This window comes from Heterodontus francisci, chromosome 8 (assembly GCF_036365525.1).
Source record: "Heterodontus francisci isolate sHetFra1 chromosome 8, sHetFra1.hap1, whole genome shotgun sequence".
Taxonomy (NCBI): Eukaryota; Metazoa; Chordata; class Chondrichthyes; order Heterodontiformes; family Heterodontidae; genus Heterodontus; species Heterodontus francisci.
This window is the reverse complement of record NC_090378.1, coordinates 54290780-54317891: the sequence shown is the minus strand read 5'-3', so window position 1 is coordinate 54317891 and position 27112 is coordinate 54290780. Positions and strand designations below refer to the sequence as shown.

At 43.9% G+C, this 27112-nt stretch overlaps 1 protein-coding gene across 2 annotated transcripts in view; it reads right to left on the bottom strand.

Annotated features, from left to right (window-relative positions):
• Positions 1-27112, bottom strand: part of agbl4 (AGBL carboxypeptidase 4) — a 1307642-nt gene that overhangs the window by 278720 nt on the left and 1001810 nt on the right. For both annotated transcript variants that reach the window (XM_068036420.1, XM_068036421.1), the window contains exon 7: positions 21557-21646. In XM_068036420.1, coding sequence (XP_067892521.1) covers positions 21557-21646 — 90 coding nt within the window. The remainder of the gene's footprint in view (positions 1-21556; positions 21647-27112) is intronic.

Sequence of the window (27112 nt, the reverse complement as noted above, 5' to 3'; positions counted from 1 at the left end):
AGATGCTGCCTGACCTGCTGAGTATTTCCAGCACTTCCTGTTTTTATTTCAGATTTCCAGCGGCTGCAGTATTTTGCTTTTAGTATTGTCCTAAATAAACTTGCTGACTCAACTTGGAGAGCTAATGCACAAGCATTATGCAACTTTTCTAGCTCTCTGCTACACAGGTGGAAAACATTGTGCTCCTCTGTGGTTAAACTCTTCATACACAAAACTAGTTGATGTACAATTAAAATGTCCTAGGCTCAACCATCCTTAACTGTTTCATCAATGACCTTCCCTACATCATAAGGTTTAAAGTGGGGATGCTCGCTGATGATTGCACAGTGTTCGCAACTCCTCAGATAATGAAGCAGTCCATGCCCGCATGCAGTAAGACCTGGACAACATTCAGGCTTGAGCTGAAAAGTGGCACGTAACATTTGCGCCACACAAGTGTCAAGCAATGACCATCTCCAGCAAGACAGATTCGAACCAGCTTCCCTTGACGTTCAACAGCATTACCATCAACAAATCCCCAACCATCAATATTCCAGGGGCCACCATTGACCAGAAACGTAAATGGACCAGCCCTATAAATACTGTGGCTACAACAGCAGGTCAGATGCTGGGCAATCTGTGACGAATGACTCACCTCCTGACTTTCCAAAGCCTCTCCACCATCTACAAGGCACAATTCAGGAGTGTGATGGAATACTCTTTACTTGCTTGGATGAGTGCAGCTCCAACCGCACTTAAGAAACTTGACACCATCCAGAGCAAAGCAGCCCACTTGATTGGCATCGCATCCACCATCTTAAACATTCACTCACTCCACCACTGGCACACCATGGCTGGCACCTACAAGATGCAATGTAATAACTCTTCTTCAACAGCATCTTTCAAACCCACAACATCTTTTGTCTAGTATAACAAAGGCAGCAGGCGCATGGAAGTACCACAACCTGTAAGTTCCCCTCCAAGCCACACACCATACTGACTTAGAAACTATATCACCTTCATTGTCGCTGGGTCAAAGACCTGGAACGCCCTATCTCACAGTTTTATGGGAGTACCTTCACCACATGAACAGTAGCATCACGTGAATGAGGCTCACCATCACCTTCTCAAGGGTAATTAGGGATGGACAATAAATGGTGGCTTTGCCAGTAACTTATATTTAATTTCCCTACTTTATAGCTTATATTTTGATTTTCTTTACTTTAGTGTACCACTTGTAAATTTGCAAATAACAATAATTTCATTACTCCTATATCTCCTAATACAGCGTGTTAACCGGTTCATTTCTAAATTCACTATTTAGCATTGTTCTCATTGTAGAATCTCAGGTGGATGACAGATGCTATCTGTACTGTAACTGCAAAAATCGTGCATGGTCTTTAGCAATGGGCTTTTTGATGTAGTGTATATTAAATGAGAATCGGGTTATTGAGTTCACTTGATAATGTTTTCTAGAGCTACAAACTAGGAAGGCAACGAGTCAATAATATTCAGTTCGCAAAGAGATTTCACATATTTTTTAGAACATTGCAATAAAATAAAATGTAAAGCATTTAGAGTTATCTAGCTATAGAAATTGGTTAATGTTAGGTTTTATTCAGTCAGATTTGGTTTATAAATTCCACCATTATTTAAAAACATAGTAATGTTTGGAGTTTAGGTAAAGTGGACTAAGCAGTGTTCTTTCACTTTGGGGGTCTGAATTGACAATTGTGCAATATTCTGCAGAACAAAACTGCTCACAACGTAACACAAATTGAGAATCTCTTTTTTTTATATCCGTTCATGGGATGTGAGCATGGCTGACAAAGTTAGCATTTATTGACCATCCCTAATTGCCCTTGAGAAGATGGTGGTGAGCCGCCTTCTTGTAACACTGCAGTCCATGTAGTGAAGGCACTCCCACAGAGCTGTTGGGAAGGGAGTTCCAGGATTTTGACCCACCGGCAATGATGGAATGGCGATATAGTTCCAGGTCAGGCTGGTGGGTGACTTGGAGGGGAACTTGCAGGTGGTGGTGTTTCCATGTGCCTGCTGCTCTGGTTCTTCTAGGTGGTAGAGGACGCAGGTTTGGAAGATGCTGTTGAAGGTGCCTTGGCAAGTTGCTGCAATGCATCTTGTAGGTAGTACACACTGTTGCCATTGTGGCCAGTGGTGCTGATCAAGCAGGCTGTTTTGTCCTGGATGGTGTTGAGCTTCTTGAATGTTGTTGGAGCTGCACTCTGACCTGCCCTTGTGTTTATATGGCTGCTCCAGTTAAGTTAGGGCGGCACAGTGGCGCAGTGGTTAGCACTGCAGCCTCACAGCTCCAGGGACCCGGGTTCGATTCTGGGTACTGCCTGTGTGGAGTTTGCAAGTTCTCCCTGTGTCTGTGTGGGTTTTCTCCGGGTGCTCCGGTTTCCTCCCACAAGCCAAAAGACTTGCAGGGTGATAGGTAAATTGGCCATTATAAATTGTCACTAGTATAGGTAGGTGGTAGGGAAATATAGGGACAGGTGGGGATGTTCGGTAGGAATATGGGATTAGTGTAGGATTAGTATAAATGGGTGGTTGATGGTCGGCACAGACTCGGTGGGCCGAAGGGCCTGTTTCAGTGCTGTATCTCTAATCTAATCTAAAAAAAAATCTAAAAAGTTTCTGGTCAATGGTAACCTCCAGAATGTTGATGGTAAGAGATTCAGTGATGGTACTGCCTTTGAATGTCAAGGGGAGATAGTTGGATTCTTTCTTGTTGGAGATCGTCATTACCTGGCACTTGTGTGGAGCAAATGTTGCTTGCCACTTATCAGCCCAAGCCTGAATATTGTCCAGGTCTTGTGGCATGTGGCAACGGACTACTTCCATCCCTGAGGAGTTGCAAATGGGACTGAACTCTGTGCAATCATCAGCAAACATGTCCACTTCTGACCTTATGCTGGAGGGGAAATCATTGATGAAGCAGCTGAAGATGGTTAGGTCTAGGACGCTACCCTGAGGAACTCCTACAGTGATGTCCTGGGGCTGAGATGGTTGTCCTCCAACAACCACAACCATCTTCCTTTGTACTAGGTATGGCTCCAACCAGTGGAGAATTTCCCCCTGATTCCCATTGACTTCAATTTTGCTAAGGTTCCTTGATGCCACATTCAGTCAAATGCCGCCGTGATGTCATGGGCAGTCACTCTCACCTCATACCTGGAATTCAGCTCTTTTGTCCATATCTGGAGCCTTGTGTCCCTCATGGAACCCAAACTGAATATTCATGAGCAGATTATTGCTGAGTAAGTGTCACTTGATAGCACTGTCGATGACACCTTCCATCACTTTGCTGATGATTGAGAGTCGGCTGATGAGGCGGTAATTGGCCAAATGTATTTGTCCTGTCTTTTTGTGGACAGGACATACCTGGGCAACTGTGCAGTTTGTCAGGTAGATGCCAGTGTTGTAGCTGTACTGGAACAGCTTGGCTAGGGGTGCGGCTAGTTCAGGAGCACACCTGGGATGTTGTCAAGGCCCATAGCCTTTGCTACATCTAGTGCCTTCAGCTGTTTCTGGATATCATGTGGAGCGAATTGGCTAAAGACTGACTGGCACCTGTGAGGCTGGGGACCTCAGGAGGAGGCCGAGATGGATCATCTACCCGGCACCTCTGGCTGAAGATGGTTGCAAATGCTTCAGCCTTGTCTGATGTGCTGGGCTCCACTATCATTCAGGATGGGAATATTTGTGGAGCCCCCTCCTCCTGTGGATCTGGAGACCCAGACCAGGCAAGGATGGAAGATTTCCTTCCCTGAAAGACATTTGTGAACCAGATCAGTTTTTACAACAATCCAGTAGTTTCATGATCATCATTACAGAGACTAGCTTTTTACTCCAGAATTTATCTTTATTAATTGATTGATTTTAAATCATGGATAGGCACCAACATGTTGCACCATGGACATTTGACAAAATTATTGACTCAGCCACGGACATGGGGACAATTAATCTGTATATTAAGTGTATAGCCAATCTAATGTCATCAAAACACAGTCCAATTTAAAACACATTTAGCCCCATAAATAAAGTAGCTAAGCATACAAACATCAATGGAGGGCAGCACAACTGTATTAGCTAGCCAGCATGCAAAATAGTATGCAATGTCAATGTGAATTACTTTAGTTGACACAATACTGCTAGCTACACAATGTCACAGGGTGGTAGATGGACCTTATCGGATGGCCTCTGTGGATTCACATTGTGTCAGGAATGCAGATTCATCCAATAAACGACAGAACTCATGAGGAGGAATGTTATTGTAGTTATTGAGATGAGCCAGTAGAAAGGTCAGCAATAGGAAGATGAACCATTGCTCACACTGCTATTGTCACAAAAAAATTTAACCTGTGATGGTCAATGTTTGTGCAACTTCTCCACCTGCTTGTAATATGTGTTTGAAGACAGGGCAGCCAACAAAAAGGCAGTAATTTCCAAATCAGGAGAATTTGATAGAATGGAGCATATAGTACTTCAGAAGAGTCATGTAAAACAGAAAACCAGACAGTGTCATGATCCTGTTTTTTTCTCTCGAGAAATATGCGGTGTCTTTAAGACAGCAAATGATCAGTACTTCTTTAAGGCAACCAGCTTCAGAAGTTACCCCATACAACCATACAGAGAGCGAGTACAGGACATACAATATTGCCGTTTGACTTTGAAAACTGTTTGTTCAGAGACAGTTGGGTCACAGACTAATAATTCACTCCCTCAGTCTATTTAAACCCTATTTATTATTCTCGCTCAGAATTCTGATAGTCAAGCCAGATTAATTCTTTTTTAACAAAAATGCTATTTGTCAATCTACTGTGTTCATCGCTGGAAAGAAGAAGAGTTTGATGCTTCAACGACTGAACTGTAATTGCTGAAATCCTATCGTCAGACCTTGGAAAACTTCAAGCAACCTTGGACTGTTCCACATTCAAAGATTCCACTTCATCGGGACCGCAAATGTGCAAAGACTTTATTATTGATCTATTTTCTTAGGGCAGCTAATTAAACACCAAACTTCCGATTGTTTGGGTATATGTTTGCTAAAGTGGGAGTCAGATTTTTAAATAAGTTATCAGGTATTTAGATATTGGTTTATCTTAGCAGTGTTTAAGATTGTAGTTTTTTCCCAATAAACAGTTAGTTTGTTAATATCTAAAGATATTGGTTCACCTCATTTGAGGGTAACTAGATTATTTACTTCGACTGCTTCTTTCTTTGATTTGGGAAAGCTTAAAGATATGTATGATGTGACCTGTGGAGTGGCGGGACTGAATTGACAGTGCGTTGCTCCCACTACAATCAGAATCGTATATTTCGATTGGGGGCTTTGTCTTGAGCGGTTGTACCATAACAAATGGGACAGGACGGGACAGAGAGATTAACGGTAGGTAACCAAGACTAGTTTATTCATCTTGACAGGCTGTTAAACTAGGTTCTGGATTCTAACATACAGAAACAACAGCATCTCTCATGGACAAAATATCATCTGCTCACTCAAGCTAGTGACAAAATTAGATAGACACAATAACAAATAAAGAGCACCCTTCAATTCTAACAATAAAGCGATTTTCTTAAATTCACTTATGCCTATATCTCAGTCTGTCAATTCTGATTCAGCTCTGACAAGATAACGATAAACAAAAAGTTTTTCTGCAAAAGGTTGAGTGGTTGTTACCTCATGTATTATTCAGTTACAAAATGTTTAGTCACTATCTCTAAGATTGTACTCCAGATCAACCAATTTATGTCCAAGCCAAATCTCTCATCTAAAGCAAAGGTGCACTTTTAATGTAATGATACAGATAAGGTCATAAGGTCATAAAAACTAGGAGCAGGAGTAGGCAATTCAGCCCTCGAGCCTGCTCCACCATTCAATATGATCATGGCTGATCTCATCTTGGCCTCAAATCCACTTTCATGCCCGTTCTCCATAACCCTTCAACCCTTTACTAATTAAAAATCTGTCTATCTCCTCCTTAAATTTACTCAATGTCCCGGCATCCGCACTCTGGGGTAGTGAGTTCCACAGACTCACGACCCTTTGAGAGAAGTAATTTCTCCTCATCTCGGTTTTAAATCTGCTACCCCTTATCCTAAAACTATGACCTCTCATTCTAGATTTCCCCACAAGAGAAAACGTCCTCTCTACGCCTACTTTGTCAATCCCCTTAATAATCTTATGTACCTCAATTAGACCTCCTCTCATTCTTCTAAACTCTAGAGAGTAAAGGCCTAAAGTGCTCAATCTCTCTTCATAAGACAAACTCCTCATCCCTGGAATCAATCTCGAGAATCTCCTCTGAACTGCCTCCAATGCAACTACATCCCTCCTCAAGTAAGGGGACCAAAACTGTACGCAATACTTCAGGTGCAGTCTCACTAATGCCTTGTACAATTGCAGCAATACTTCCCTACTTTTATATTCTATTCCTTTAGCAATAAACGCTAAAATTCCATTTGCCTTCCTTATTGCCTGCTGTACCTGCATACTAGTTTTCTGCAATTCATGCACGAGGACACCCAAATCCCTCTGCACCAAAGCATTCAGATGTTTCTCTCCATTTAGATAATAATTTGCCTTTCTATTCTTCCGACCAAAGTGGATAACCTCACACTTATCCACGTAAAACTCCATCTGCCAAATTTTGGCCCATTCACCATACCTATCCATATCCATTTGTAAGTTTCTTATTTCTTTATTGCAACTTAATATCCCACCTATTTTAGTGTTATCTGCAAATTTGGCTATAGTACCTTCTATCCCTGCATCCAAGTCATTAATATAGATTGTAAATAGTTGGGGCCCGAGGACTGAACCCTATGGCACACCACTAGTTACATCTTGCCAAACAGAAAAAGACCCATTTATCCCAGCTCTCTGTTATCTGTTGGTTAGCCAATCTTCTATCCAAGCTAATAAATTACCCCTAACCCCATGTGATCTTACCTTGTGTATTAACCTTTTGTGTGGCACCTTATCAAATGTCTTCTGGAAGTCCCGATATACTACATCTACAGGATCCCCATTATCAACTTTGCTTGTTACAGCTTTGAAGAACTCTAGCAAATTAGTCAAACACGATTTACCCTTCATAAAATCATGCTGACTCTGATGGATTGCGTTTTGACTTTCTAAATGTCCTGTTATTACTCCCTTAATAATGGATGCTAACAATTTCCCAATGACAGATGTTAAACTAACTGGTCTGTAGTTTCCTACTTTCTGCCTCCCTCCCTTTTTGAATAAAGGCGTTATATTAGCTTTTTCCAATCCACCGGAACTTTTCCCGCATCCAGAGAATTTTGGAATATTATAACCAATGGATCCACTACCTCCGCTGCCACTTCCTTTAGGACCCTAGGATGTAGGCCATCAGGCCCTGGGGACTTGTCTGCCTTCAATCCCAATAGTTTGCTCAGTACTTTTTCCCTAGTGGTAATGATTTTTCTAAGTTCCTCTCTTTCTATAACCTCTGCATTTCCTGTTACTATTGGGATGGTACTAGTGCCCTCCATTGTGAAAACTGAGGCAAAATACCGATTTAGTGTCTCTGCCATTTCTGTGTTCCCCTCTATTAACTCCCCAGTCTCATCCTCCAAAGGACCAACATTCACTTTAGCTACTCTCTTACTTTTTATATACTTAGAGAAGCTTTTGCTATCCGTTTTTATATTTTGCGCTAGTTTTCTTTCATAATTTACCTTTGCTCTTTTTATTACTTTTTTAGTAGCCTTTTGTTGATCTTTAAAAGTTTCCCAATCTTCCAGCCTGCCACTGGCCTTTGCAATATGGTATGCTTTATGTTATCCTTAACTTCCTTGCTTAGCCATGGATGTTTTCTCCCCCTCTTACAATCTTTCTTCCTCTCTGGAATATATTTTAGTTGGGAGGAATTGAATATCACCTTAAACATCTGCCACTGCTCATCAACTGTCCTACCTTTTAGTCTTCCTGCCCAGTCCACTAGGGCCAAATCTGTCCTCATGCCTATGTAATTACCTTTGTTTAACTCCAGAACGCTCATGTGGGACTCCAGTTTCTTGCCGTCACACTGAGTTTGAAATTCTAGCATGCTATGATCACTCTTCCCTAGAGGATCCTTAACAATGAGATCATTTATTAATCCCACCTCATTACACAATACCAAATCTAGAATAGCCTGCTCCCTGGTTGGTTCCACAACATATTGCTCCAAAAAACAATCTCTAATACGTTCAATGAACTCTCTCTCGAGGTTACCCCTGCTAATTTGATTAATCCAGTCTATATGCATATTAAAATCACCCATGATTATTGCAGTACCTTTCTTACAAGCCCCCAGTATTTCCTGGTTTACATTGTGCCCCACTACAAAACTACTGTTTGGGGACCTATAGATTACTTCCACCAGGGACTTCTTTCCCTTGCTATTTCTTATTTCCACCCAGACTGATTCTACGCCTTGACCTCCGGTGCCTATATCGTTTCTCACTACAGCACTGATCTCTTCCTTTATTAACAAAGCTACACCTCCTTATCCTCCTGCCTATCCTTCCGAAATACTGAGTACCCTTGGATATTCAATCCCCAAACCTGGTTTCCCTGCAACCACGTCTCAGTAATCACCACTAAATCCATACCCATTCGTCTCTATTTGCACTGTTAACTCATTTATTTTATTCCGAAGCTTTATGTATTCAGATACAAAGCCTTTAAGTTTGTTCTATTATCAAATTTCCCTACTCTTGTACGATTCCATGGTGCAATATGACATTCACACGTTCTATCCTTTCCTTTTATTTTCTGGTAACAATCAGCCTCATCACTAACCTGCACTCCTACTTTCTCCTTTAACTTTGACTTCCTAATTTTCTAATTACATTGGCACTCAGGTTATCTGCCCTCAAACTTGATAGTACATGATGCACATTGCAGTTACTGACCTTTGACATACTTGTAAAACTTCCCCTTTAACCTTAATTTGCAGCAAAAAAATCAGTTAATGACTGTTTCGAACGTGGTCATTGAAACATAATAAATTTTTACTACATCTTCCCCAACAGTTTTTAAAATTGCAAATGCAGCATGGATTTTGTTAAGGAATCATAGACAGTTCATCATAGATTAAGATTTATTAAAGCTATCCGTTACATTGTATTTACTATTGTATATGCGTCAGCAGCATCCTGTCTTTGCCAATATCACTCAGCCACATTACACCGTACTCTTGTATTCATGAGGAAATTAGAATGATGACTTCTTGCAATTCCTTGGATTTTTTTGCCTGTTTGCCCCTCAATACAAATTCTGGAACAATGTGATTCCAAATGGATAGCAGCAGAATTGCAACATTTATATAAAAGTAGAAGTCCAGCAACTTTCAACATGTCACTGAGCTTGTGTCCCAAGTGAAAGTAATGCGTGCCAGAGTGTGGAAATTGAGACAGTCCATGAAGTGACTTTTTCTAATTTAAAATTAATTTACATAACACAAGCCCCTTTAAACTTGTGTTTTAAAACAACCTAGCTGCTTGGTCTCTCTCTGTTACCCCCTCTCTCTCTCTGTTCCCCCACTCTCTATCTCTCTCTCTGGACCTCTTTCTCTCTCTGTTCTCTCTGTCCCCTCTCTCGCCCTCTCGCTCTGTCCCCCCTCTCTCTCTGCCCCTTCTCTCTCTCTCTGCCCGCTTCTCTCTCTCTATGCCCCGTCTCTGTCCCTCCTTCTCTCTCTGTCTACCCCTCTCTGACCTTTCTCTCTCTCTCTCTCTCTGCTCCTCTCTCTCTGCCCCCTCTCTGTCTCTCTCTCTCTGCCCCTTCTCCGTCTCTCTCCCTGCTCCACCCCTCTCTCTCTTTCCCTGCAACCATTACTGACAGCAGGAACATCAGTGTCCGAACTTCAGACAGCTTTGTAGTTTTCTGGTGGGCTTTTAAAAAAAAATTGAACCCGCCAGAAAACCTCAAATCTGTCCGAAGTTCGGAAACTGCTGCTCCTGCTCTCAGCACCTGTCAGCTGTGAAACTGACAGTTACGATTTTTTTTAAAGCCAGTCTGGTCAGAAAGAAATGGGAAATTTCTCATCCCTGAAATTAACAGTCACGGACACTGGTGTTCATGTACAGCCAGGTTGCTGACCCCTGATTTAAATTCACTGGCTGCCATGGTGGGATTTGAACTCCTGTCTCTGGAGAATTAGTTTGGGCCTCTGGATTACTAGTTCAGTAACGTTACCACTCTGTTACTATTTCCAATCTCCCACAGATCATAAGATGATTGGTCCACCTTGATGGAATTGAGATGTTATTGTGAGTTTAAGCAGGGAATATTATAGGGTCACAGTAGACAGAAGTTCAATCTGCAGTTGGCTTTGCTGTACCTGCTCTGTGCGCATGTGACAATTGAAATGTTTTCCGCCTTCCAGCACCAATATTGTAATTCTAAAAAAGCCAAAAACAAAATCACTGAACCATTGAATTGAGTTGAGACATCATCTGTGTAACATGCAGATAAACTTCTTGGAGTCTGCAATAGAAGGAATCCACTAAGTCACCAACAATTTACAATGCCGTGTATTCACTGAAAGGATAAGGGAGCTAGTCAAAACATCTGGAATAAAAAGGACTGTTGATCTGGTAAGGAGGAATGTGAATGAAAACCACTTAACAAAATTGAAAATGTTTGTCCTTCAGCCTTTTTACCTTGCTGCAGTAAATATCAGAAAGTCAATGATCTAATTGCTAAAGAGGTGATGATAATCCCGGTTATGTATCTTAAGTGTGGACAGGGCATGGATTACAGAGAAATTCTGATAGTGGTTCTAACAATAAGGGCAGACTTCTTAGAAGGGCAGGACAGTGGCGCAGTGGTTAGCACCACAGCCTCACAGCTCCAGCGACCTGGGTTCAATTCTGGGTACTGCCTGTGTGGAGTTTGCAAGTTCTCCCTGTGACTGCGTGGGTTTTTAACCGGGTGCTCCGGTTTCCTCCCACAGCCAAAGACTTGCAGGTTGATTGATAAATTGGCCATTATAAATTGCCCCTAGTATAGGTAGATGGTAGGGGAATTGAGGGAAGGTGGGGATGTGGTAGGAATATGGGATTAATGTAGGATTGGAATAAATGGGTGGTTAATGGTCAGCACAGACTCGGTGGGCCGAAGGGACTGTTTCAATGCTGCATCTCTAAATAAATAAATAAAATATTGCAAAACTAAGAGCATAAGGTGGAATACATTGCATGAATTTAACATCAGGGAACATATTTTTGATGACTCTTAACTTTCTAACTGAATGCTTATATATGTCGATAAAAGGTATGTGGCAACATAATATGGTCATCAGGTACTAAGTTTGAGCAATGGGCTTTTAGCCCAGAATCATTTTAAACTCTAGTCCTGAATAATGGAATGGAAGTCTCCTATCTCTCGAAGTCTGATTCAAAATAGTCAGAACAATTTGAATTTAATTTCTGGTGGTCCATCGCACAAAACTACCTAGAACTTAGCACCAATAGGCAACAGATTTGCCATACCATTCTGCGGCCCCAGGATGTAGAAAATGTAAAATAAAAACAAGAAATGCTGGAACCACTCAGCAGATCTGGCAGAATCTGTGGAAAGAGAAGCAGAGTTAACATTTCGGGTCAGTGACCCTTCTTCGGAACTAGCAAATATAAGAAATGTCAAAGGTTATAAGCAAGTGAGCCGGGGGCAAGAGATAACAAAGGAGAAGGTGCAGATTGGACAAGGCCACATAGCTGACCAAGAGGTCATGGAGCAAAGGCAAACAATATGTTAATGGTGTGTTGAAAGACAAAGCATTAGTACAGATAGGGTGTTAACGAACTGAAGATTGAGCAGTAGCAAGTACAAACATAAAAAAAAAAACAGTGGGTAAGCAAACTGAACAAACTACAATGAAATGAAATGAACAAAAGAAAAAAAATTGTAAAAAATGTAAAAAAGAAAAAATAACTAAAAATAAAAGTAAAATGGGGGGCCCGTCATGCTCTGAAATTATTGAACTCAATGTTCAGTCTGGCAGGCTGTAGTGTGCCTAGTCGGAAAATGAGATGCTGTTCCTCAAGCTTGCGTTGATGTATAGTGGAACACTGCAGCAAGCCCAGGATAGAGATGTGAGCATGAGAGCAGGGGGGAGTGTTGAAATGGCAAGCAACCGGAAGCTCAGGGTCCTGCTTGCGGACTGAGCGGAGGTGTTCCGCAAAGCGGTCACCCAGTCTTTGTTTGGTCTCCCCAATGTAGAGGAGACCACATTGCGAGCAGCGAATACAGTATACTACATTGAAAGAAGTACAAGTAAATTGCTGCTTCACCCGAAAGGAGTGTTTGGGGCCTGGGATAGTGAGGAGAGAGGAGGTAATGGGCAGGTATTACACCTCCTGCGATTGCAGGGGAAGGTGCAATGGGATGGGAACGAGGTGGTGGGGGTAATGGAGGAGTGGACCAGGGTGTCGCGGAGGGAACGATCTCTTCGGAATGCTGACAGGGGAAGGGAGGGGAAGATGCGTTTGGTAGTGGCATCACGCTGGAGGTGGCGGAAATGGCGGAGGATGATCCTTTGGATATGGAGGCTGATGGGGTGGAAAGTGAGGACAAGGGGAACCCTGTCATGGTTCTGGGAGGGAGGGGAAGGGGTGAGGGTAGAGGTGCGGGAAATGGGCCGGACACGGTTGAGGGCCCTGTCAACAACAGTGGGGGGGAATCCTCAGTTGAGGAAAAAGGAGATCATATCAGAAGCACCGTCTTGGAAGGTGGCATCATCAGAGCAGATGCGTCGGAGACAGAGAAACTGGGAGAATGGAATGGAGGCCTTACATGAGGTAGGGTGTGAAGAAGTGTAGTCCAGGTAGCTGTGGGAGTCGGTGGGCTTATAATGGATATTAGTAGATAACCTATCCCCAGAGATGGAGACAGAGAAGTCGAGGAAGGGAAGGGAAATGTCGGAGATGGACCATGTAAAGGTGAGAAAAGGGTGGAAATTGGAAGCAAAGTTGATAAAGTTTTCCAGTTCAGGGCGGGAGCAGGAAACGGCACCGATACAGTCAACAATGTACCGGAAAAAGAGTTTGGGGAGGGGGCCTGAGTAGGACTGGAACAAAGAATGCTCGACATATCCCACATAAAGACAGGCATAACTAGGACCCATGCGGGTACCCATAGCAACACCTTTTACTGAAGGAGGTGAGCGGAGTTGAAGGAGAAGTTGTTCAATGTGCGAACAAGTTCAGCCAGGTGGAGGAGGGTGGTGGTGGATGGGGACTGGTTGGGCCTCTGTTCAAGGAAGAAGCGGAGAGCCCTCAAACCATCCTGGTGGGGGATGGAGGTGTAGAGCGATTGGACGTCCATAGTGAAGAGGAGGCTTTTGGGACCAGGAAACTGGAAATTGTCAAAATGACGTAGGGCGTCAGAAGAGTCACGGATGTAGGTGGGAAGAGACTGGACCAGCAGAGAAAAGATAGAGTCAAGATAGGAAGAACTGAGTTCAGTGGGGCAGGAGCAGGCTGACACAATGGGTCTGCCGGGAAAGTCCCGTTTGTGGATTTTGGGAAGGAGGTAGAAGCGGGCTGTCTGGGGTTGCGGGACTATGAGGTTGGAAGCTGTAGACGGAAGAACTCCAGAGGAGATGAGGTCAGTGACAGTCCTTTGGACAGTGGCTTGATGTTCGGTGGTGGGGTCATGGTCCAGAGGGAGGTAGGAAGAAGTGTCTGTGAGTTGGCGTTATGCTTCTGCAAGGTAGAGGTCAGTACGCCATACAACAACAGCACCACCCTTGTCTGCAGGTTTGATGGCCATGTCGGGGTTAGACCTGAGAGAACGGAGTGCCTCAAGTTCAGAGGGGGACAGGTTAGAGTGAGTGAGGAGAGCAGAAAAATTGAGATGACCAATGGCTCGCCGACAGTTTTCAATGAAGAGATCAAGAGCGGGTAAGAGGCCAGGGGGAGGGGTCCAGGTAGAGGGAGAATGCTGGAGGCCGGTGAATGGGTCTGCTGGTCGGGGGGAGGACTCCTGGTCAAAGAAATGAGCCTGGAGATGGAGGCGACGGAAGAAGAGCTCAACGTCATGCTGAGCATGAAATTCATTGAGGTGGGGACGTAAGGGGATAAAACTGAGACGTTTGCTGAGTACAGAACGTTCAGCATCAGAGAGGGGGAGGTCAGAGGGTATAGTGAATACACGGCAAGGGGTCAGATCAGAAGGGGCGGGGTCAGAGGGAAGTGAAGCGGAAGGAGGATCTGGAGGAGCATTCGTCCCCATCAGCTGCCGGAGCTTGCATTCCTTGACATCTGAAAGGAAGAAAAAAATTTTTTGTTAATGCGTCGGATGAGACGAAAGATGCAATGAAACTGCGGAGTAGAACAGCTTTGAGATAAGGTGAGGTGGTGCTGCTGGAGAGAGAGGTCCAGTGTGTGCATGTAGCACTGAGTGTGGATCTCAGGATGCGGCGAGAGTAGCAGTCCGAGGAACGCTGTATTTCTCGGAGATACCTGTAATCCTGGGTGGATTCAAAACATGATGGGTGAAAATGCAGTTGGAATCCACGTGGAATAAGTCGGAACCGGAGGCAGTCACTGAGGAAGGAGATGTGGCTGTGAAAACGAGTTTTGGTAGACACTTTATCAAACACCAGGAGTGAAATAGAAAGCAATGAAGGTGAACAAGGTAAAAGAGACAAACAAAAATCCCGTTGGAGGGAAGAGCAGAACTTCTTCAAGGTAGGCATTCCTGGAAGAGATGTGGCAGTGAATTAAACACTAAAATAAAAGCAAAATACTGCGGATGCTGGAAATCTGAAATAAAAACAAGAAATGCTGGAACCACTCAGCAGGTCTGGCAGCATCTGTGGAAAGGGAAGCAGAGTTAATGTTTCGGGTCAGTGACCCTTCTTCGGAACTGGCAAATATAAAAAATATCAAAGGTTATAAGCAAGTGAGCCGGGGGCAAGAGATAACAAAGGAGAAGGTGTAGATTGGACAAAGCCACATAGCTGACCAAGAGGTCATGGAGCAAAGGCAAACAATATGTTAATGGTGTGTTGAAAGACAAAGCATTAGTACAGATAGGGTGTTAACGAACTGAAGATTGAGCAGCAGCAAGTACAAACATGAAAAAAAAAACAGTGGGTAAGCAAACTGAACAAACTACAATGAAATGAAATGAACAAAAGAAAAAAAATTGTAAAAAATGTAAAAAAGAAAAAATAACTAAAAATAAAAGTAAAATGGGGGGCCCGTCACGCTCTGAAATTATTGAACTCAATGTTCAGTCTGGCAGGCTGTAGTGTGCCTAATCGGAAAATGAGATGCTGTTCCTCGAGCTTGCATTGATGTTCAGTGGAACACTGCAGCAAGCCCAGGACAGAGATGTGAGCATGAGAGCAGGGGGGAGTGTTGAAATGGCAAGCAACCGGAAGCTCAGGGTCCTGCTTGCGGACTGAGCGGAGGTGTTCCGCAAAGCGGTCACCCAGTCTGCGCTTGGTCTCCCCAATGTAGAGGAGACCACATTGTGAGCAGCGAATACAGTATACTACATTGAAAGAAGTACAAGTAAATCGCTGCTTCACCTGAAAGGAGTGTTTGGGGCCTGGGATAGTGAGGAGAGAGGAGGTAAATGGGCAGGTATTACACCTCCTGCGATTGCAGGGGAAGGTGCCATGGGATGGGGACGAGGTGGTAGGGGTAATGGAGGAGTGGACCAGCTTCCCTGCCACCAGGAATATCGGGCCTGGCAATCCCAGCATCGGGCTCTGTGGCAGGCCACTGCCACTTTGATCTCCCAGCCCCCTCCCGTCGGGAGGAGAACAAGATCCCGACCTGCATCTTTGGAATTGTCTGCGGGGCTGGCAGCCTTTTAAAATGGCGCCAGCTCCTGCTCCCATCTCAGATGCCGCTGTACACGGTGTCGCCGAGGCTGCCCCCGCCACGTGATTGGGGAGGTAGCCGCTGTGCATATGCTAATGAACCACCAGACGCAACATCGCGACGGCGTGGTGGCACACAGCCTGTGCGGGCTGCCACCATTTATTTCGCCCGCCGCCACTCTTGGCAGCGGGAAAACAAAATTCAGCCCTTAGAGATTTTAGGAAATCCTCATGCAATGCAAAAGGCATAGAGACCAAGGATCTCTGCCCTTTCCCAATTACTTTGCAACCAGGAATTAAGTGTTCCCTGGGAACAATACAGGAGAATTGGCCGATTTATTTCTATCTTAATCTATATTACTGATAAATATCAAGAATTCAGGTGGGTGGAGACCAGAATGGGAAACCATTGGGCACACTTGAAAATGCCAATATGCACGCCAGTTACAGGAGAACAATTTGCAATATCCACTCCATAGAATCCTGATCCAAAATTAATGAAGTTTCACACTAATTCAAGTTTTGTGAAAATAAAAACAACTAGCATATGAATTAAAACAGATATTAAAACAAACATTTAGAGGGCTCAGCTTTGCTGGGTGAAATGGCATTTTGTTGACTTTCCTTGTGTTCTAACATTTGTTCCCAAAGTCTAACAAACTCATTAAGGTTTTAATCTGGATGCAGTAATTTAACCTTGCTGTTTGTACTGAGAATGTGATATAATAAACGCCTGCCCTTGGAAAGGCCACAAAGCAATTGCAATTTCCTTCAATTTGCCTTATGAGACTAAAGGGCAATTTCAATTAAATCAATCTAGAAGACCATGCTAGATGAGCATTTAATTAGTTCTGAAGGAAAATTATTACACTAAAGAGATTCTGTCACAATCTTTTGTCTGTGCATGTACTGCCACTCCTCATTATTAGTCCTGTGAGGGGAAGACCTTACAAGTAGCAGACTTGTATTTCTCTTTCTAATGCCTTCCTTTATTAAACCACATAAAAAAACTCTGACAAAAAGATGCACATTTTTGGCATAGTTGACAATGCAAACTTGCCAAACAATAAATTAAGCTTCAGCTGTTATGCTCAATACTTTTTTGTACCTTCTGCAGTTTTTCCATTTTAACAACACCAGTGCACTTTATAACATGTATCATCTATAATCAAACTGCTGTGCAAAATCACCCCCTGATGTGTATAAAGATTAAAGCTGGGAAAAAAATTAAGTTTATTCTGTTATTTATTATCATTGTAATTTTGCATTCATAATGGTGCTTGATAGGCAGATGTTTTCTGTATATCTCTCTATATACATATCATGTATACACAGACACATATGGCTGGATTTTAACCAGCCCCTCGGTGTCGTGAATCGCCCCAGTTCTGAGGCCAGACACTGGTGGGGAGGGGGGAGGTGTTTAATATTCAGGTCAGGAGTGGGGGGAGAGCGGGACAAGCACTTTTTATTGGCTGTGGGGATGGTGGGAAGGGGTTGAAGGACAAATGTGGTGAGGTTGGGTGGGAAGGTTCGTGCTGGGACTAAAATACATTTCCATCAGATCGGACAATAAAAAGACCATTGTGGGGGTTGGGAAAGGGCCCACAACCTTGAATGTTTTATTTTAATGACATGTGTTGTTGCAACGCTTTAAAAATTTAAATTAGCCTGCAGGGTTTGAAGCCTTTTAAAAATGGCGCCAGTGCCTGCGCAGTGGCACCGGGCGCCATTGCTGGAGATGTGGCAGCCGCCCCATCTACGTCATCGGGAGAGGCCCCTCCGCCCCCTCCATTTAAATGAGCCCCTGCGCATAATATCGCGGGGGCCCTGGGGCACCGTTTCTGTGCCGGAAGGCTGCCGACTTCACAGCAGCTGATAAAATTCATTTAGTTTCACACATATAGTTTGGTTATTTTGGATCAGTTAAAAGTAACAGCAGTCCACAGATTGCCTGTACAAAAAAATATGCCAACATCTTATTCAGGATAGTTAACCCACAAAGCCACAATCAAATCACATGTCAGAGATATGCATCAGTAATGATGAAGCATAATGAAGACTAGTTGGGTGTGAAATGCATCTTGGAAGTAGTACAACACTGATGTTAGCAAATCGGCAGCCTATTGAACATTCCGCCTGATATTCTTTGAAGTCAATAGAAAAAGAAAATTGGCCAGAGTTTATAACAGGTTGCCAATTTGCTGTAGCATGTTTTGTGCTACTTCCCAAGACAATTTTCATCTCCCATTCAACTGAATCCTTCAGCACTACAGAGGAAGACACACAGCGATGAATACAAACATCCATGGGGGTGTCCACAAAGACGGGGAAAAGGTGAACATGTAATTAATTGGGGCTGATTTAAAGCGGCAGCACAGTGGCGCAGTGGTTAGCACCGCAGCCTCACAGCTCTAGGGACCCGGGTTCAATTCCGGGTACTGCCTGTGTGGAGTTTGCAAGTTCTCCCTGTGTCTGCGTGGGTTTTCTCCGGGTGCTCCGGTTTCCTCCTACAAGCCAAAAGACTTGCAGGTTGATAGGTAAATTGGCCATTATAAATTGTCACTAGTATAGGTAGGTGGTAGGGAAATATAGGGACAGGTGGGGATGTTTGGTAGGAATATGGGATTAGTGTAGGATTAGTATAAATGGGTGGTTGATGGTCGGCACAGACTCGGTGGGCCGAAGGGCCTGTTTCAGTGCTGTATCTCTAATCTAAAAAAGCGTTTGCACCTGGCAAAAGAGGGTGGTGCTGGTAACTAACCACCTTGTTTATGTTGGCAATCTATCCACCACCATCTTAGGCAGGGTTCTGAGATGAGTGGCCTGTTTTAAATGGGAGACTACTTGCAATATGGTAACTGGGGTCGTATCAGTGACATAGCGTCTGCTGAGCACACTTCACCCATTCCTTCTGGTCTTGAACGGACTAATCAGGAGTCCTTAGAAGGACTTCGGGAGGCTGCTCAGCAAATAATCGAACTAGTTTTGTGGGAGTAGGAGAACCAAAAGTGCTCCTCCTGGGCTCACAAAAAAACACTGGCCTGTTGCCAACTCATGGCCAAACACCTGAACTGCAAGTTCAATTACAGCATTATACAAATGGTGAGGGTGAGGTGAGGTGAGAGTGACTGCCCTTGACATCAAGGCAGCATTTGACCAAGTATGGCATTAAGGAGCCCTAGCAAAACTGGAGTCAATGGGAATCAGGGGGAAAACTCTCTGCTGGTTGAAGTCGTACCTAGCACAAAGGAAGATGGTTGTGGTTGTGGGAGGTCAATCATCTCAGTCCCAGGAGATCACTGCACGAGTCCCTCAGGGTAATGTTCTAGGCCCAACCATCTTCAGCTGCTTCATCAATGACCTGCCCTCCATCATAAGGTCAGAAGTGGGGATATTCGCTGATGATTGCACAGTGTTTAGCACCATTCACGACGACTCAGAGACTGAAGCAGCCCATGTTCCTATGCAGCAAGATCTGGATAACATCTAGGCTTGGGGTGATAAGTGGCAAGTAACATTCGTGCCACACAAGTGCCAGACAATGACCATTTCAAACAAGACAGAATCTAACGGTGCTTCTGGTATGACCTCCTTTTTGCTCAACCAAGGAATCCCCCCCACTGTTGTTGACAGGGCCCTCAACCGTGTCCGCCCCATTTCCCGTACCTCTGCCCTCAACCCTTCCCCTCCCTCCCAGAACCGTGACAGGGTTCCCCTTGTCCTCACTTTCCACCCCATCAGCCTCCATATCCAAAGGATCATCCTCCGCCATTTCCGCCACCTCCAGCGTGATGCCACTACCAAACGCATCTTCCCCTCCCTTCCCCTGTCAGCATTCCGAAGGGATCGTTCCCTCCGCGACACCCTGGTCCACTCCTCCATTACCCCTAACACCTCTTCCCCATCCCATTGCACCTTCCCCTGCAATCGCAGGAGGTGTAATACCTGCCCATTTACCTCCTCTCTCCTCACTATCCCAGGCCCCAAACACTCCTTTCAGGTGAAGCAGCGATTTACTTGTACTTCTTTCAATGTAGTATACTGTATTCGCTGCTCACAATGTGGTCTCCTCTACATTGGGGAGACCAAGCGCAGAGTGGGTGACCGCTTTGCAGAACATCTCTGCTCGGTCCGCAAGCAGGACCCTAAGCTTCCGGTTGCTTGCCATTTTAACACTCCCCCCTGCTCTCATGCTCACATCTCTGTCCTGGGACTGCTGCAGTGTTCCAGTGAACATCAACGCAAGCTCAAGGAATAGCATCTCATTTTCCGATTAGGCATACTACAGCCTGCTGGACTGAACATTGAGTTCAATAATTTCACAGCATGACAGCCCCCCATTTTACTTTCATTTTTAGTTGTTTTTCTTTTTTCTTCTTTTTTTCTTTTTTACATTTTTTACAACCTTTTTTTTGCATTTATTTCATTTCATCTTAGTTTGTTCAGTTTGCTTACCCACTGTTTTTTTCATGTTTGCACTTGCTGCTGTTCAATATTCAGTCCGTTAACATCTATTCTGTACTAATGCTTTGTCTTTCAACACACCGTTAACATATTGTTTGCTCCATGACCTTTTGGTCAGCTATGTGGCCTTGTCCAATCTGCACCTTCTCCTTTGTTATCTCTTGCCCCACCCCCACCTCATTTGCTTATAACCTGTGACATTTTTAATATTTGTCAGTTCCGAAGAAGGGTCACTCACCCAAAACGTTAACTCTGCTTCTCTTTCCACAGATGCTGCCAGATCTGCTGAGTGGTTCCAGCATTTCTTGTTTTTATTTCAGATTTCCAGCTTCTGAAGTATTTTGCTTTTATCTAACCATCTCCCCTTGATGTTCAATGGCATTACCATCGCTGAATCCACCACTATCAACATCCTAGGGGGGGTCACCATTGACCAGAAACTGAACTGGACCAGTGACATAAATGCTGTGGCTACAAGAGCAGGTCAAAGGCTGGGAAATCTGCAGCAAGTAACTCACCTTCTGTCTCCCCAATGCCTGTCCACAATCTACAAGGCACAAGTCAGGAGTGTGATGGAATATTCTCCACTTACCTGGATGGGTGCAGCTCCAAAAACACTCAAGAAGCTCGAAACCATCCAGGACAAAGCAGCCCGCTTGATTGGCACCCCATTCACCACTTTTAACATTCACTCCCTCCACCACAGACGCACAGTTGCAGCAGTGTGTACCATCTACAAGATGCACTGCAGCAACTCACCAAGGCCCCTTCGACAGCACCTTCCAAACCCACGACCTCTACCACCTAGAAGAACAAGGGCAGCAGATGCATGGGAATACCATCACCTGCAAATTCCCCTCCAAGCCACACACCATCCTGATTTGGAATTATATCGCCATTCCTTCACTGTCGCTGGGCAAGATCCTGGAACTCCCTTGCTAACAGCATCCCAAGGACTGCAGCATTTCAAGAAGGCAGCTCACCGCCACCTTGTCAAGGGCAATTAGGGATGGGCAATAAATGCAGGCCTAGCCAGCAACGCCCACATCCATCGAATGAATAAAAAAAAATTCTTCTTACAATTTTTTTCTGTTTTATGTGTACTTTGTTAATGCAAAATACAGAGCAAGCTTTAAAACAGAAAATAAAAATTACCTTTGGTAGCACTGAAACAACTGTTATGATGTTTTATTTAATCACCAACCAACTGAGAGGTGCAATACAGGACTTACCCTGACACACAAACGATGCAGGCGATTCCCCAGGGTGCACACGGGCTGTGATGAAAACGATCTTTTGTTCTACTCCTGAACTGAGATTCACTAGGGTGGGAGGGAAATAAACAGGAATCAGAGATCAAGCAAATTGCAAGGGATATCACTCCTGTCTAACTCTTACAATAAACATCCTCATTAATAATCTTAATTATCAAGCAATTTTATGCTGCAAAAGTAAATGCACCAGCAAGTCAAAATGACTGCAAATTAAGTAGTATCAATACAATAAAGTGATCATTAAAACAAGTTTTCTTTATGTTGAACTTTGTGCCTATTTTGATTGAGCATTAGGTGAGTGATTGAAAATTGTGTTAATGATAAACGATAAAAAATTTTGCCTATCGTTTATTCACAATTTTTTTGCTGCTGGCACAATTATATCATGCAGTGAATTCAAGTTTTATTTAATGTAGTTATTTAAATTTTGTGTTAATGCATCCCAAATTGCTAATTATATTGTTAAACTTTTTATAGGGTACCTAAGAAACCGTTAATCAAAACAGTTTCTGAAGACATGAGCTGCATCCCCAATGAGTTTCCCTTTAAACTGTGCTGTGAAGCCCCATATTACAGGGCAAAGGAATTTCAGGTTAAAAAAAAAAGCAAAAAAGAGTTACTTCAATAACTAAAATTATTTCTTTCATATTGCCATACATATGTTTTCCTTTAACAGAACAAAGATTGAATGATATATATTTCCATTATTTGTTTCAGATTCAAGCATTTTTGGCAAGCATGGAAGCATTGTCCTTATTTCTAAAATTTCTTAGCTCCATGAAGGAGGAATGAATCCTATTAACTGAAGCTAATTTCCTCTTCTAAATCTAATGTATCCAGTCACATCAGTTCTGAATTTTTGCCCCCAGTCCCCCAAAATGATAGATATAAATGACATGGATTAACAAACTTTTTCAGTGACATCACTGTAATAGGCAGTTTAGAACAATTTTTATGAAATATCTTTCTCCTTAAATGGCCCTCATGGAAAATTCAGACAATCAGATTTTCTTGAATTCTTAACTGTTAAATTGCATTATGAACAACATAGTCATGTTTTCAACCTAGCTCGAGTACTTTTTCAATATAAATGCATATAAAGTATTCAAACTGCATAAAGCAAATTCAATTAGCCTTTCACCTTTGAATATACCAAAAGTAAATTCATTGATTCCATGCTACCATTGGGGAGCTCTACTGGAAGAGAGCAAAGGTCAGGAAATTGGCATTTGCAGTGTTGTGGCCCCATCTCCAACTCACGCTCCCTTCATGTACAGCTTTTGATGGAAGCACAAATACACTTTGTGGAGAAAACTGAAATAATAGTTCAAAAGCATTTAACAATAAGCAGAGGTAGCTTTATTCAATTCTTGCTAATTCACAGAATAATATCAAAGTATTTAAATTTATAAACACCAGGGGGTGGATTTTCAATCACCCATGGGGGCAAGGTCGGATGTGGGTGCACTCTGAAAATAACGTATTTGGATGGCATGTCAGTCTTCCGATGCCTCCGTGATATGCTGGAATTTTTAAAAGGTGGATGGTTGGGAGGGGCGGGGTGGGGGTTGTGGAGTGGGGTGCAGGCAACTTGCATGCCTCCAATTAACTTGTTCTTAAGCTCGTTGATGAGCTTGTTAACAGGCTAGAGAGGAACAGAATCAAATTTTCAAAGGTAATAACGGGAAAAGCGAATGGCCTGGGACATGTTAATTGTTATTGCTTGAGCAGAATGGCTTGAGTGCTTGAGGAGTGAGCATTTGGGCACTTGTGTAGACCGTGAGGCTCTCTGCTCTCCTGCCTGCTCCATTCCTCCAGGTAACGGCAAGTCCAGTAATGGCTGTTTTCCTTTTAAAAGTGCCCTCCGGAACTAGTCCCTGCCTCGTCCCTGTGCCTGGTGCCCCTAATTGGACGCCGAACTCGCCAGTGGGCCAATTAGGGCCTTTCCCTTTAAAAATTGCATTGCGTCATTGATGCTGGTTTGGTGCAGCCAAAATGATCCAGCCATCAGGTTCCCGACCCTGATTGAAAATCCGGCCCCAGATCTCCAATTGTAACCCAGAGCAGGAATCAACCCAAACAGCATGAGGCTCAGATGATTTTGACTCCCAGACCTCATTTGCATGCCGCTGGCCAGCAAATGGGAGCAGAATAATGTGCGGCAGGAGGCCACAGCTGGCATCAAAAGAAAAGTCACCAGCACAAAGCAAGTTGCATGGAGAGGGTTTTGAAATGGTCCTTTGACACCGCACCCATTTCTAGTTGTCTTCACATGGGGTGAAAGCCACACCGGTAACAAAGCTGAGGCCAGAGCTAAAATTGGAGGCAGGTCTGATGACCATCGGGTTCCATTCTGCATATTTAAAGATTGACCCAAACAGATTCTTGTTGCCTGCTCAGAACGGCAGGTTCAAACAGAAGAGGGTAGGTGGTGTGGGATGTTGGCAGGTAAGTCTGCCCAGTTTCTGCCAGGTGTGTAGAGTTAAAATTGCCATTAGGTTAAACTAAATGTGATATTTAGCTTGAGTAATGGCTTGGGCGGCACAGTGGCGCAGTAGTTGGCACCGCAGCCTCACGGCTCCAGCGACCCGGGTTCAATTCTGGGTACTGCCCGTGTGGAGTTTGCAAGTTCTCCCTGTGTCTGCGTGGGTTTTCTCCGGGTGCTCCGGTTTCCTCCCACAAACCAAAAGACTTGCAGGTTGGTAGGTAAATTGGCCATTATAAATTGCCCCTAGTATAGGTAGGTGGGAGGGAAATATAGAGATAGGTGGGGATGTGGTAGGAATATGGGATTAGTGTAGGATTAGTATATATGGGTGGTTGATGGTCAGCACAGACTCGGTGGGCCGAAGGGCCTGTTTCAGTGCTGTATCTCTAAACTAAACTAATTCAGAGTGGGGTGTACGAATACATTGAAATACTGAGTTGTCATCCTGCACCCTAATTCACTACCCAGTGCACTGGCCAGAACATGAGGCTAAGATCCGAACTGGAAGTTAGGCACTTGTTCACAAAAGGGAAAAATTGCACATAATGCAAGTGCATATAGGTCACATGAGACATCAGCACTGGTAGAGACTGGGAAACAAATCAGCTACCAACACTCTTGGATGAAGATTGGTGCCTTGTATAAGGCGATCTATGGAGTGAGGATTCTGGGGAAAATAATTTCATAAACAAATACAAATTCATTGTATGAGCATAATCAATTTTCACTTGTGCATATGGGTCAGCCCTCACCCCACCAATAAGCAAATAAATAAAGTTAGCAGATGTCAGAATATTTTCAAGCAGGCCTTAATAGTGCAGTAATTCGTCTCAGAGATGAGGGAAAACCAGATACGCTGCGGGGTTTCTGTGCCAAAATGTTAACTAAATATGGGACACGAAGGTGAAGTAAAAATGATAGTAGGTCCCAGAGGACTGGAGAATAGCCAATATTGTTCCTTTGTTTAAGAAGGGTAGCAAGGATAATCCAGGAAATTATAGGCCGGTGAACCTTACGTCAGTGGTAGGGAAATTATTGGAGAGGATTCTTCGGGACAGGATTTACTCCCATTTGGAAACAAACGAACTTATTAGCGAGAGGCAGCATGGTTTTGTGAAGGGGAGGTCGTGTCTCACTAATTTTATTGAGTTTTTTGAGGAAGTGACAAAGATGATTGATGAAGGAAGGGCAGACTGGTACAAAAGGTGAAGTCACACGGGATCAGAGGTGAGCTGGCAAGGTGGATACAGAATTGGCTCTGTCATAGAAGACAGAGGGTAGCAGTGGAAGGGTGCTTTTCTGAATGGAGGGATGTGACTAGTGGTATTCCGCAGGGATCAGTGCTGGGACCTTTGCTCTTTGTAGTATATATAAATGATTTGGAGGAAAATGTAGCTGGTCTGATTAGTACGTTTGCGGACGACACAAAGGTTGGTGGAGTTGCGGATAGTGATGAGGATTGTCAGAGGATACAGCAGGATATAGATCAGTTGGAGACTTGGGCGGAGAAATGGCAGATGGAGTTTAATCCGGACAAATGTGAGGTAATGCATTTTGGAAGGTCTAATGCAGGTGGGAAGTATACATTAAATGGCAGAACCCTTAGGAGTATTGACAGGCAGAGAGATCTGGGCGTACAGGTCCACAGGTCACTGAAAGTGGCAACGCAGGTGGATAAGGTAGTCAAGAAGGCATACGGCATGCTTGCCTTCATCGGTCGGGGCATTGAGTATAAAAATTGGCAAGTCATGCTGCAGCTGTACAGAACTTTAGTTAGGCCACACTTACAATATTGCGTCCAATTCTGATCGTCACACTACCAGAAGGACGTGGAGGCTTTGGAGAGGGTACAGAAGAGGTTTACCAGGATGTTGCCTGGTCTGGAGGGCATTAGCTATGAGGAGAGGTTGGATAAACTCGGATTGTTTTCACTGGAACGATGGAGGTGGAGGGGTGACATGATCGAGATTTACAAAGTTATGAGCGGCATGGACAGAGTGGATAGTCAGAAGCTTTTTCCCAGGGTGGAAGAGTCAGTTACTAGGGGACATAGGTTTAAGGTGTGAGGGGCAAAGTTTAGAGGGGATGTGCGAGGCGAGTTCTTTACACAGAGGGTGGTGAGTGCCTGGAACTTGCTGCCAGGGGAGGTGGTGGAAACAGGTACGATAGCGACGTTTAAGAGGCATCTTGACAAATACATGAATAGGATGGGAATAGAGGGATACGGTCCCCGGAAGTGCAGAAGGTTTTAGTTTAGGCAGGCATCAAGATCGGCGCAGGCTTGGAGGGCCGAATGGCCTGTTCCTGTGCTGTACTGTTCTTTGTTCTTTGTACTTAAAGAGGCATTTAAAGAGACATTGGTTAGACTAGTGAAATAAAATAATATCAGTGGGTAAGAATAATGTATCAAAAGCAAGATACTGCAGGTGCTGAAAAACTGAAATAAAATCAGAAAATGCTGGAAATACTCAGCAGATCTGGCAGCATCTGTGTAGAGAGAAACAGAGTTAACGGGCTGGATTTTGTGCTGCAGGCGGGGTTCCCAATGCCGGGCCAAAAAGGTGGGGGAAACCCTGTCTCTGCCTTTTCATAACTCCACCCCCCCCCCACCCCTCCCCCCCTGGAGTGATCCTCCGGTCTTTTTGATTCAAAGTTATCGGAGGCAGGATCCCTGTCCCTTTAACAATTTTAAAGGGACAGGGATCCCATCTCCAAGAGCTGCCGGCCAATCAGAGAACTGGAAGCTCAGCAGTATCAGCAGTGCCACCGGGAGCAGTGGAGGACCCAGGCACCGCAGTAAAACCCCAGAACAGAGGTAGGTGAGGCTGTTATGTTTACACTGGGTTGTTGGATATATTATATATCTGAGCTATCTCAAAGCAATGCAGATATCACCCCTGTATTAAATCACCAACTGGTTTATTTATAGCACTTTAAAATATCCTGGCACTTACAAGATCTCAGTACGATGTCTTCTCAGAACAGTTCTTGTTTAGTAGAACGTTCTAGCTCTGTCTCTTTTTTAT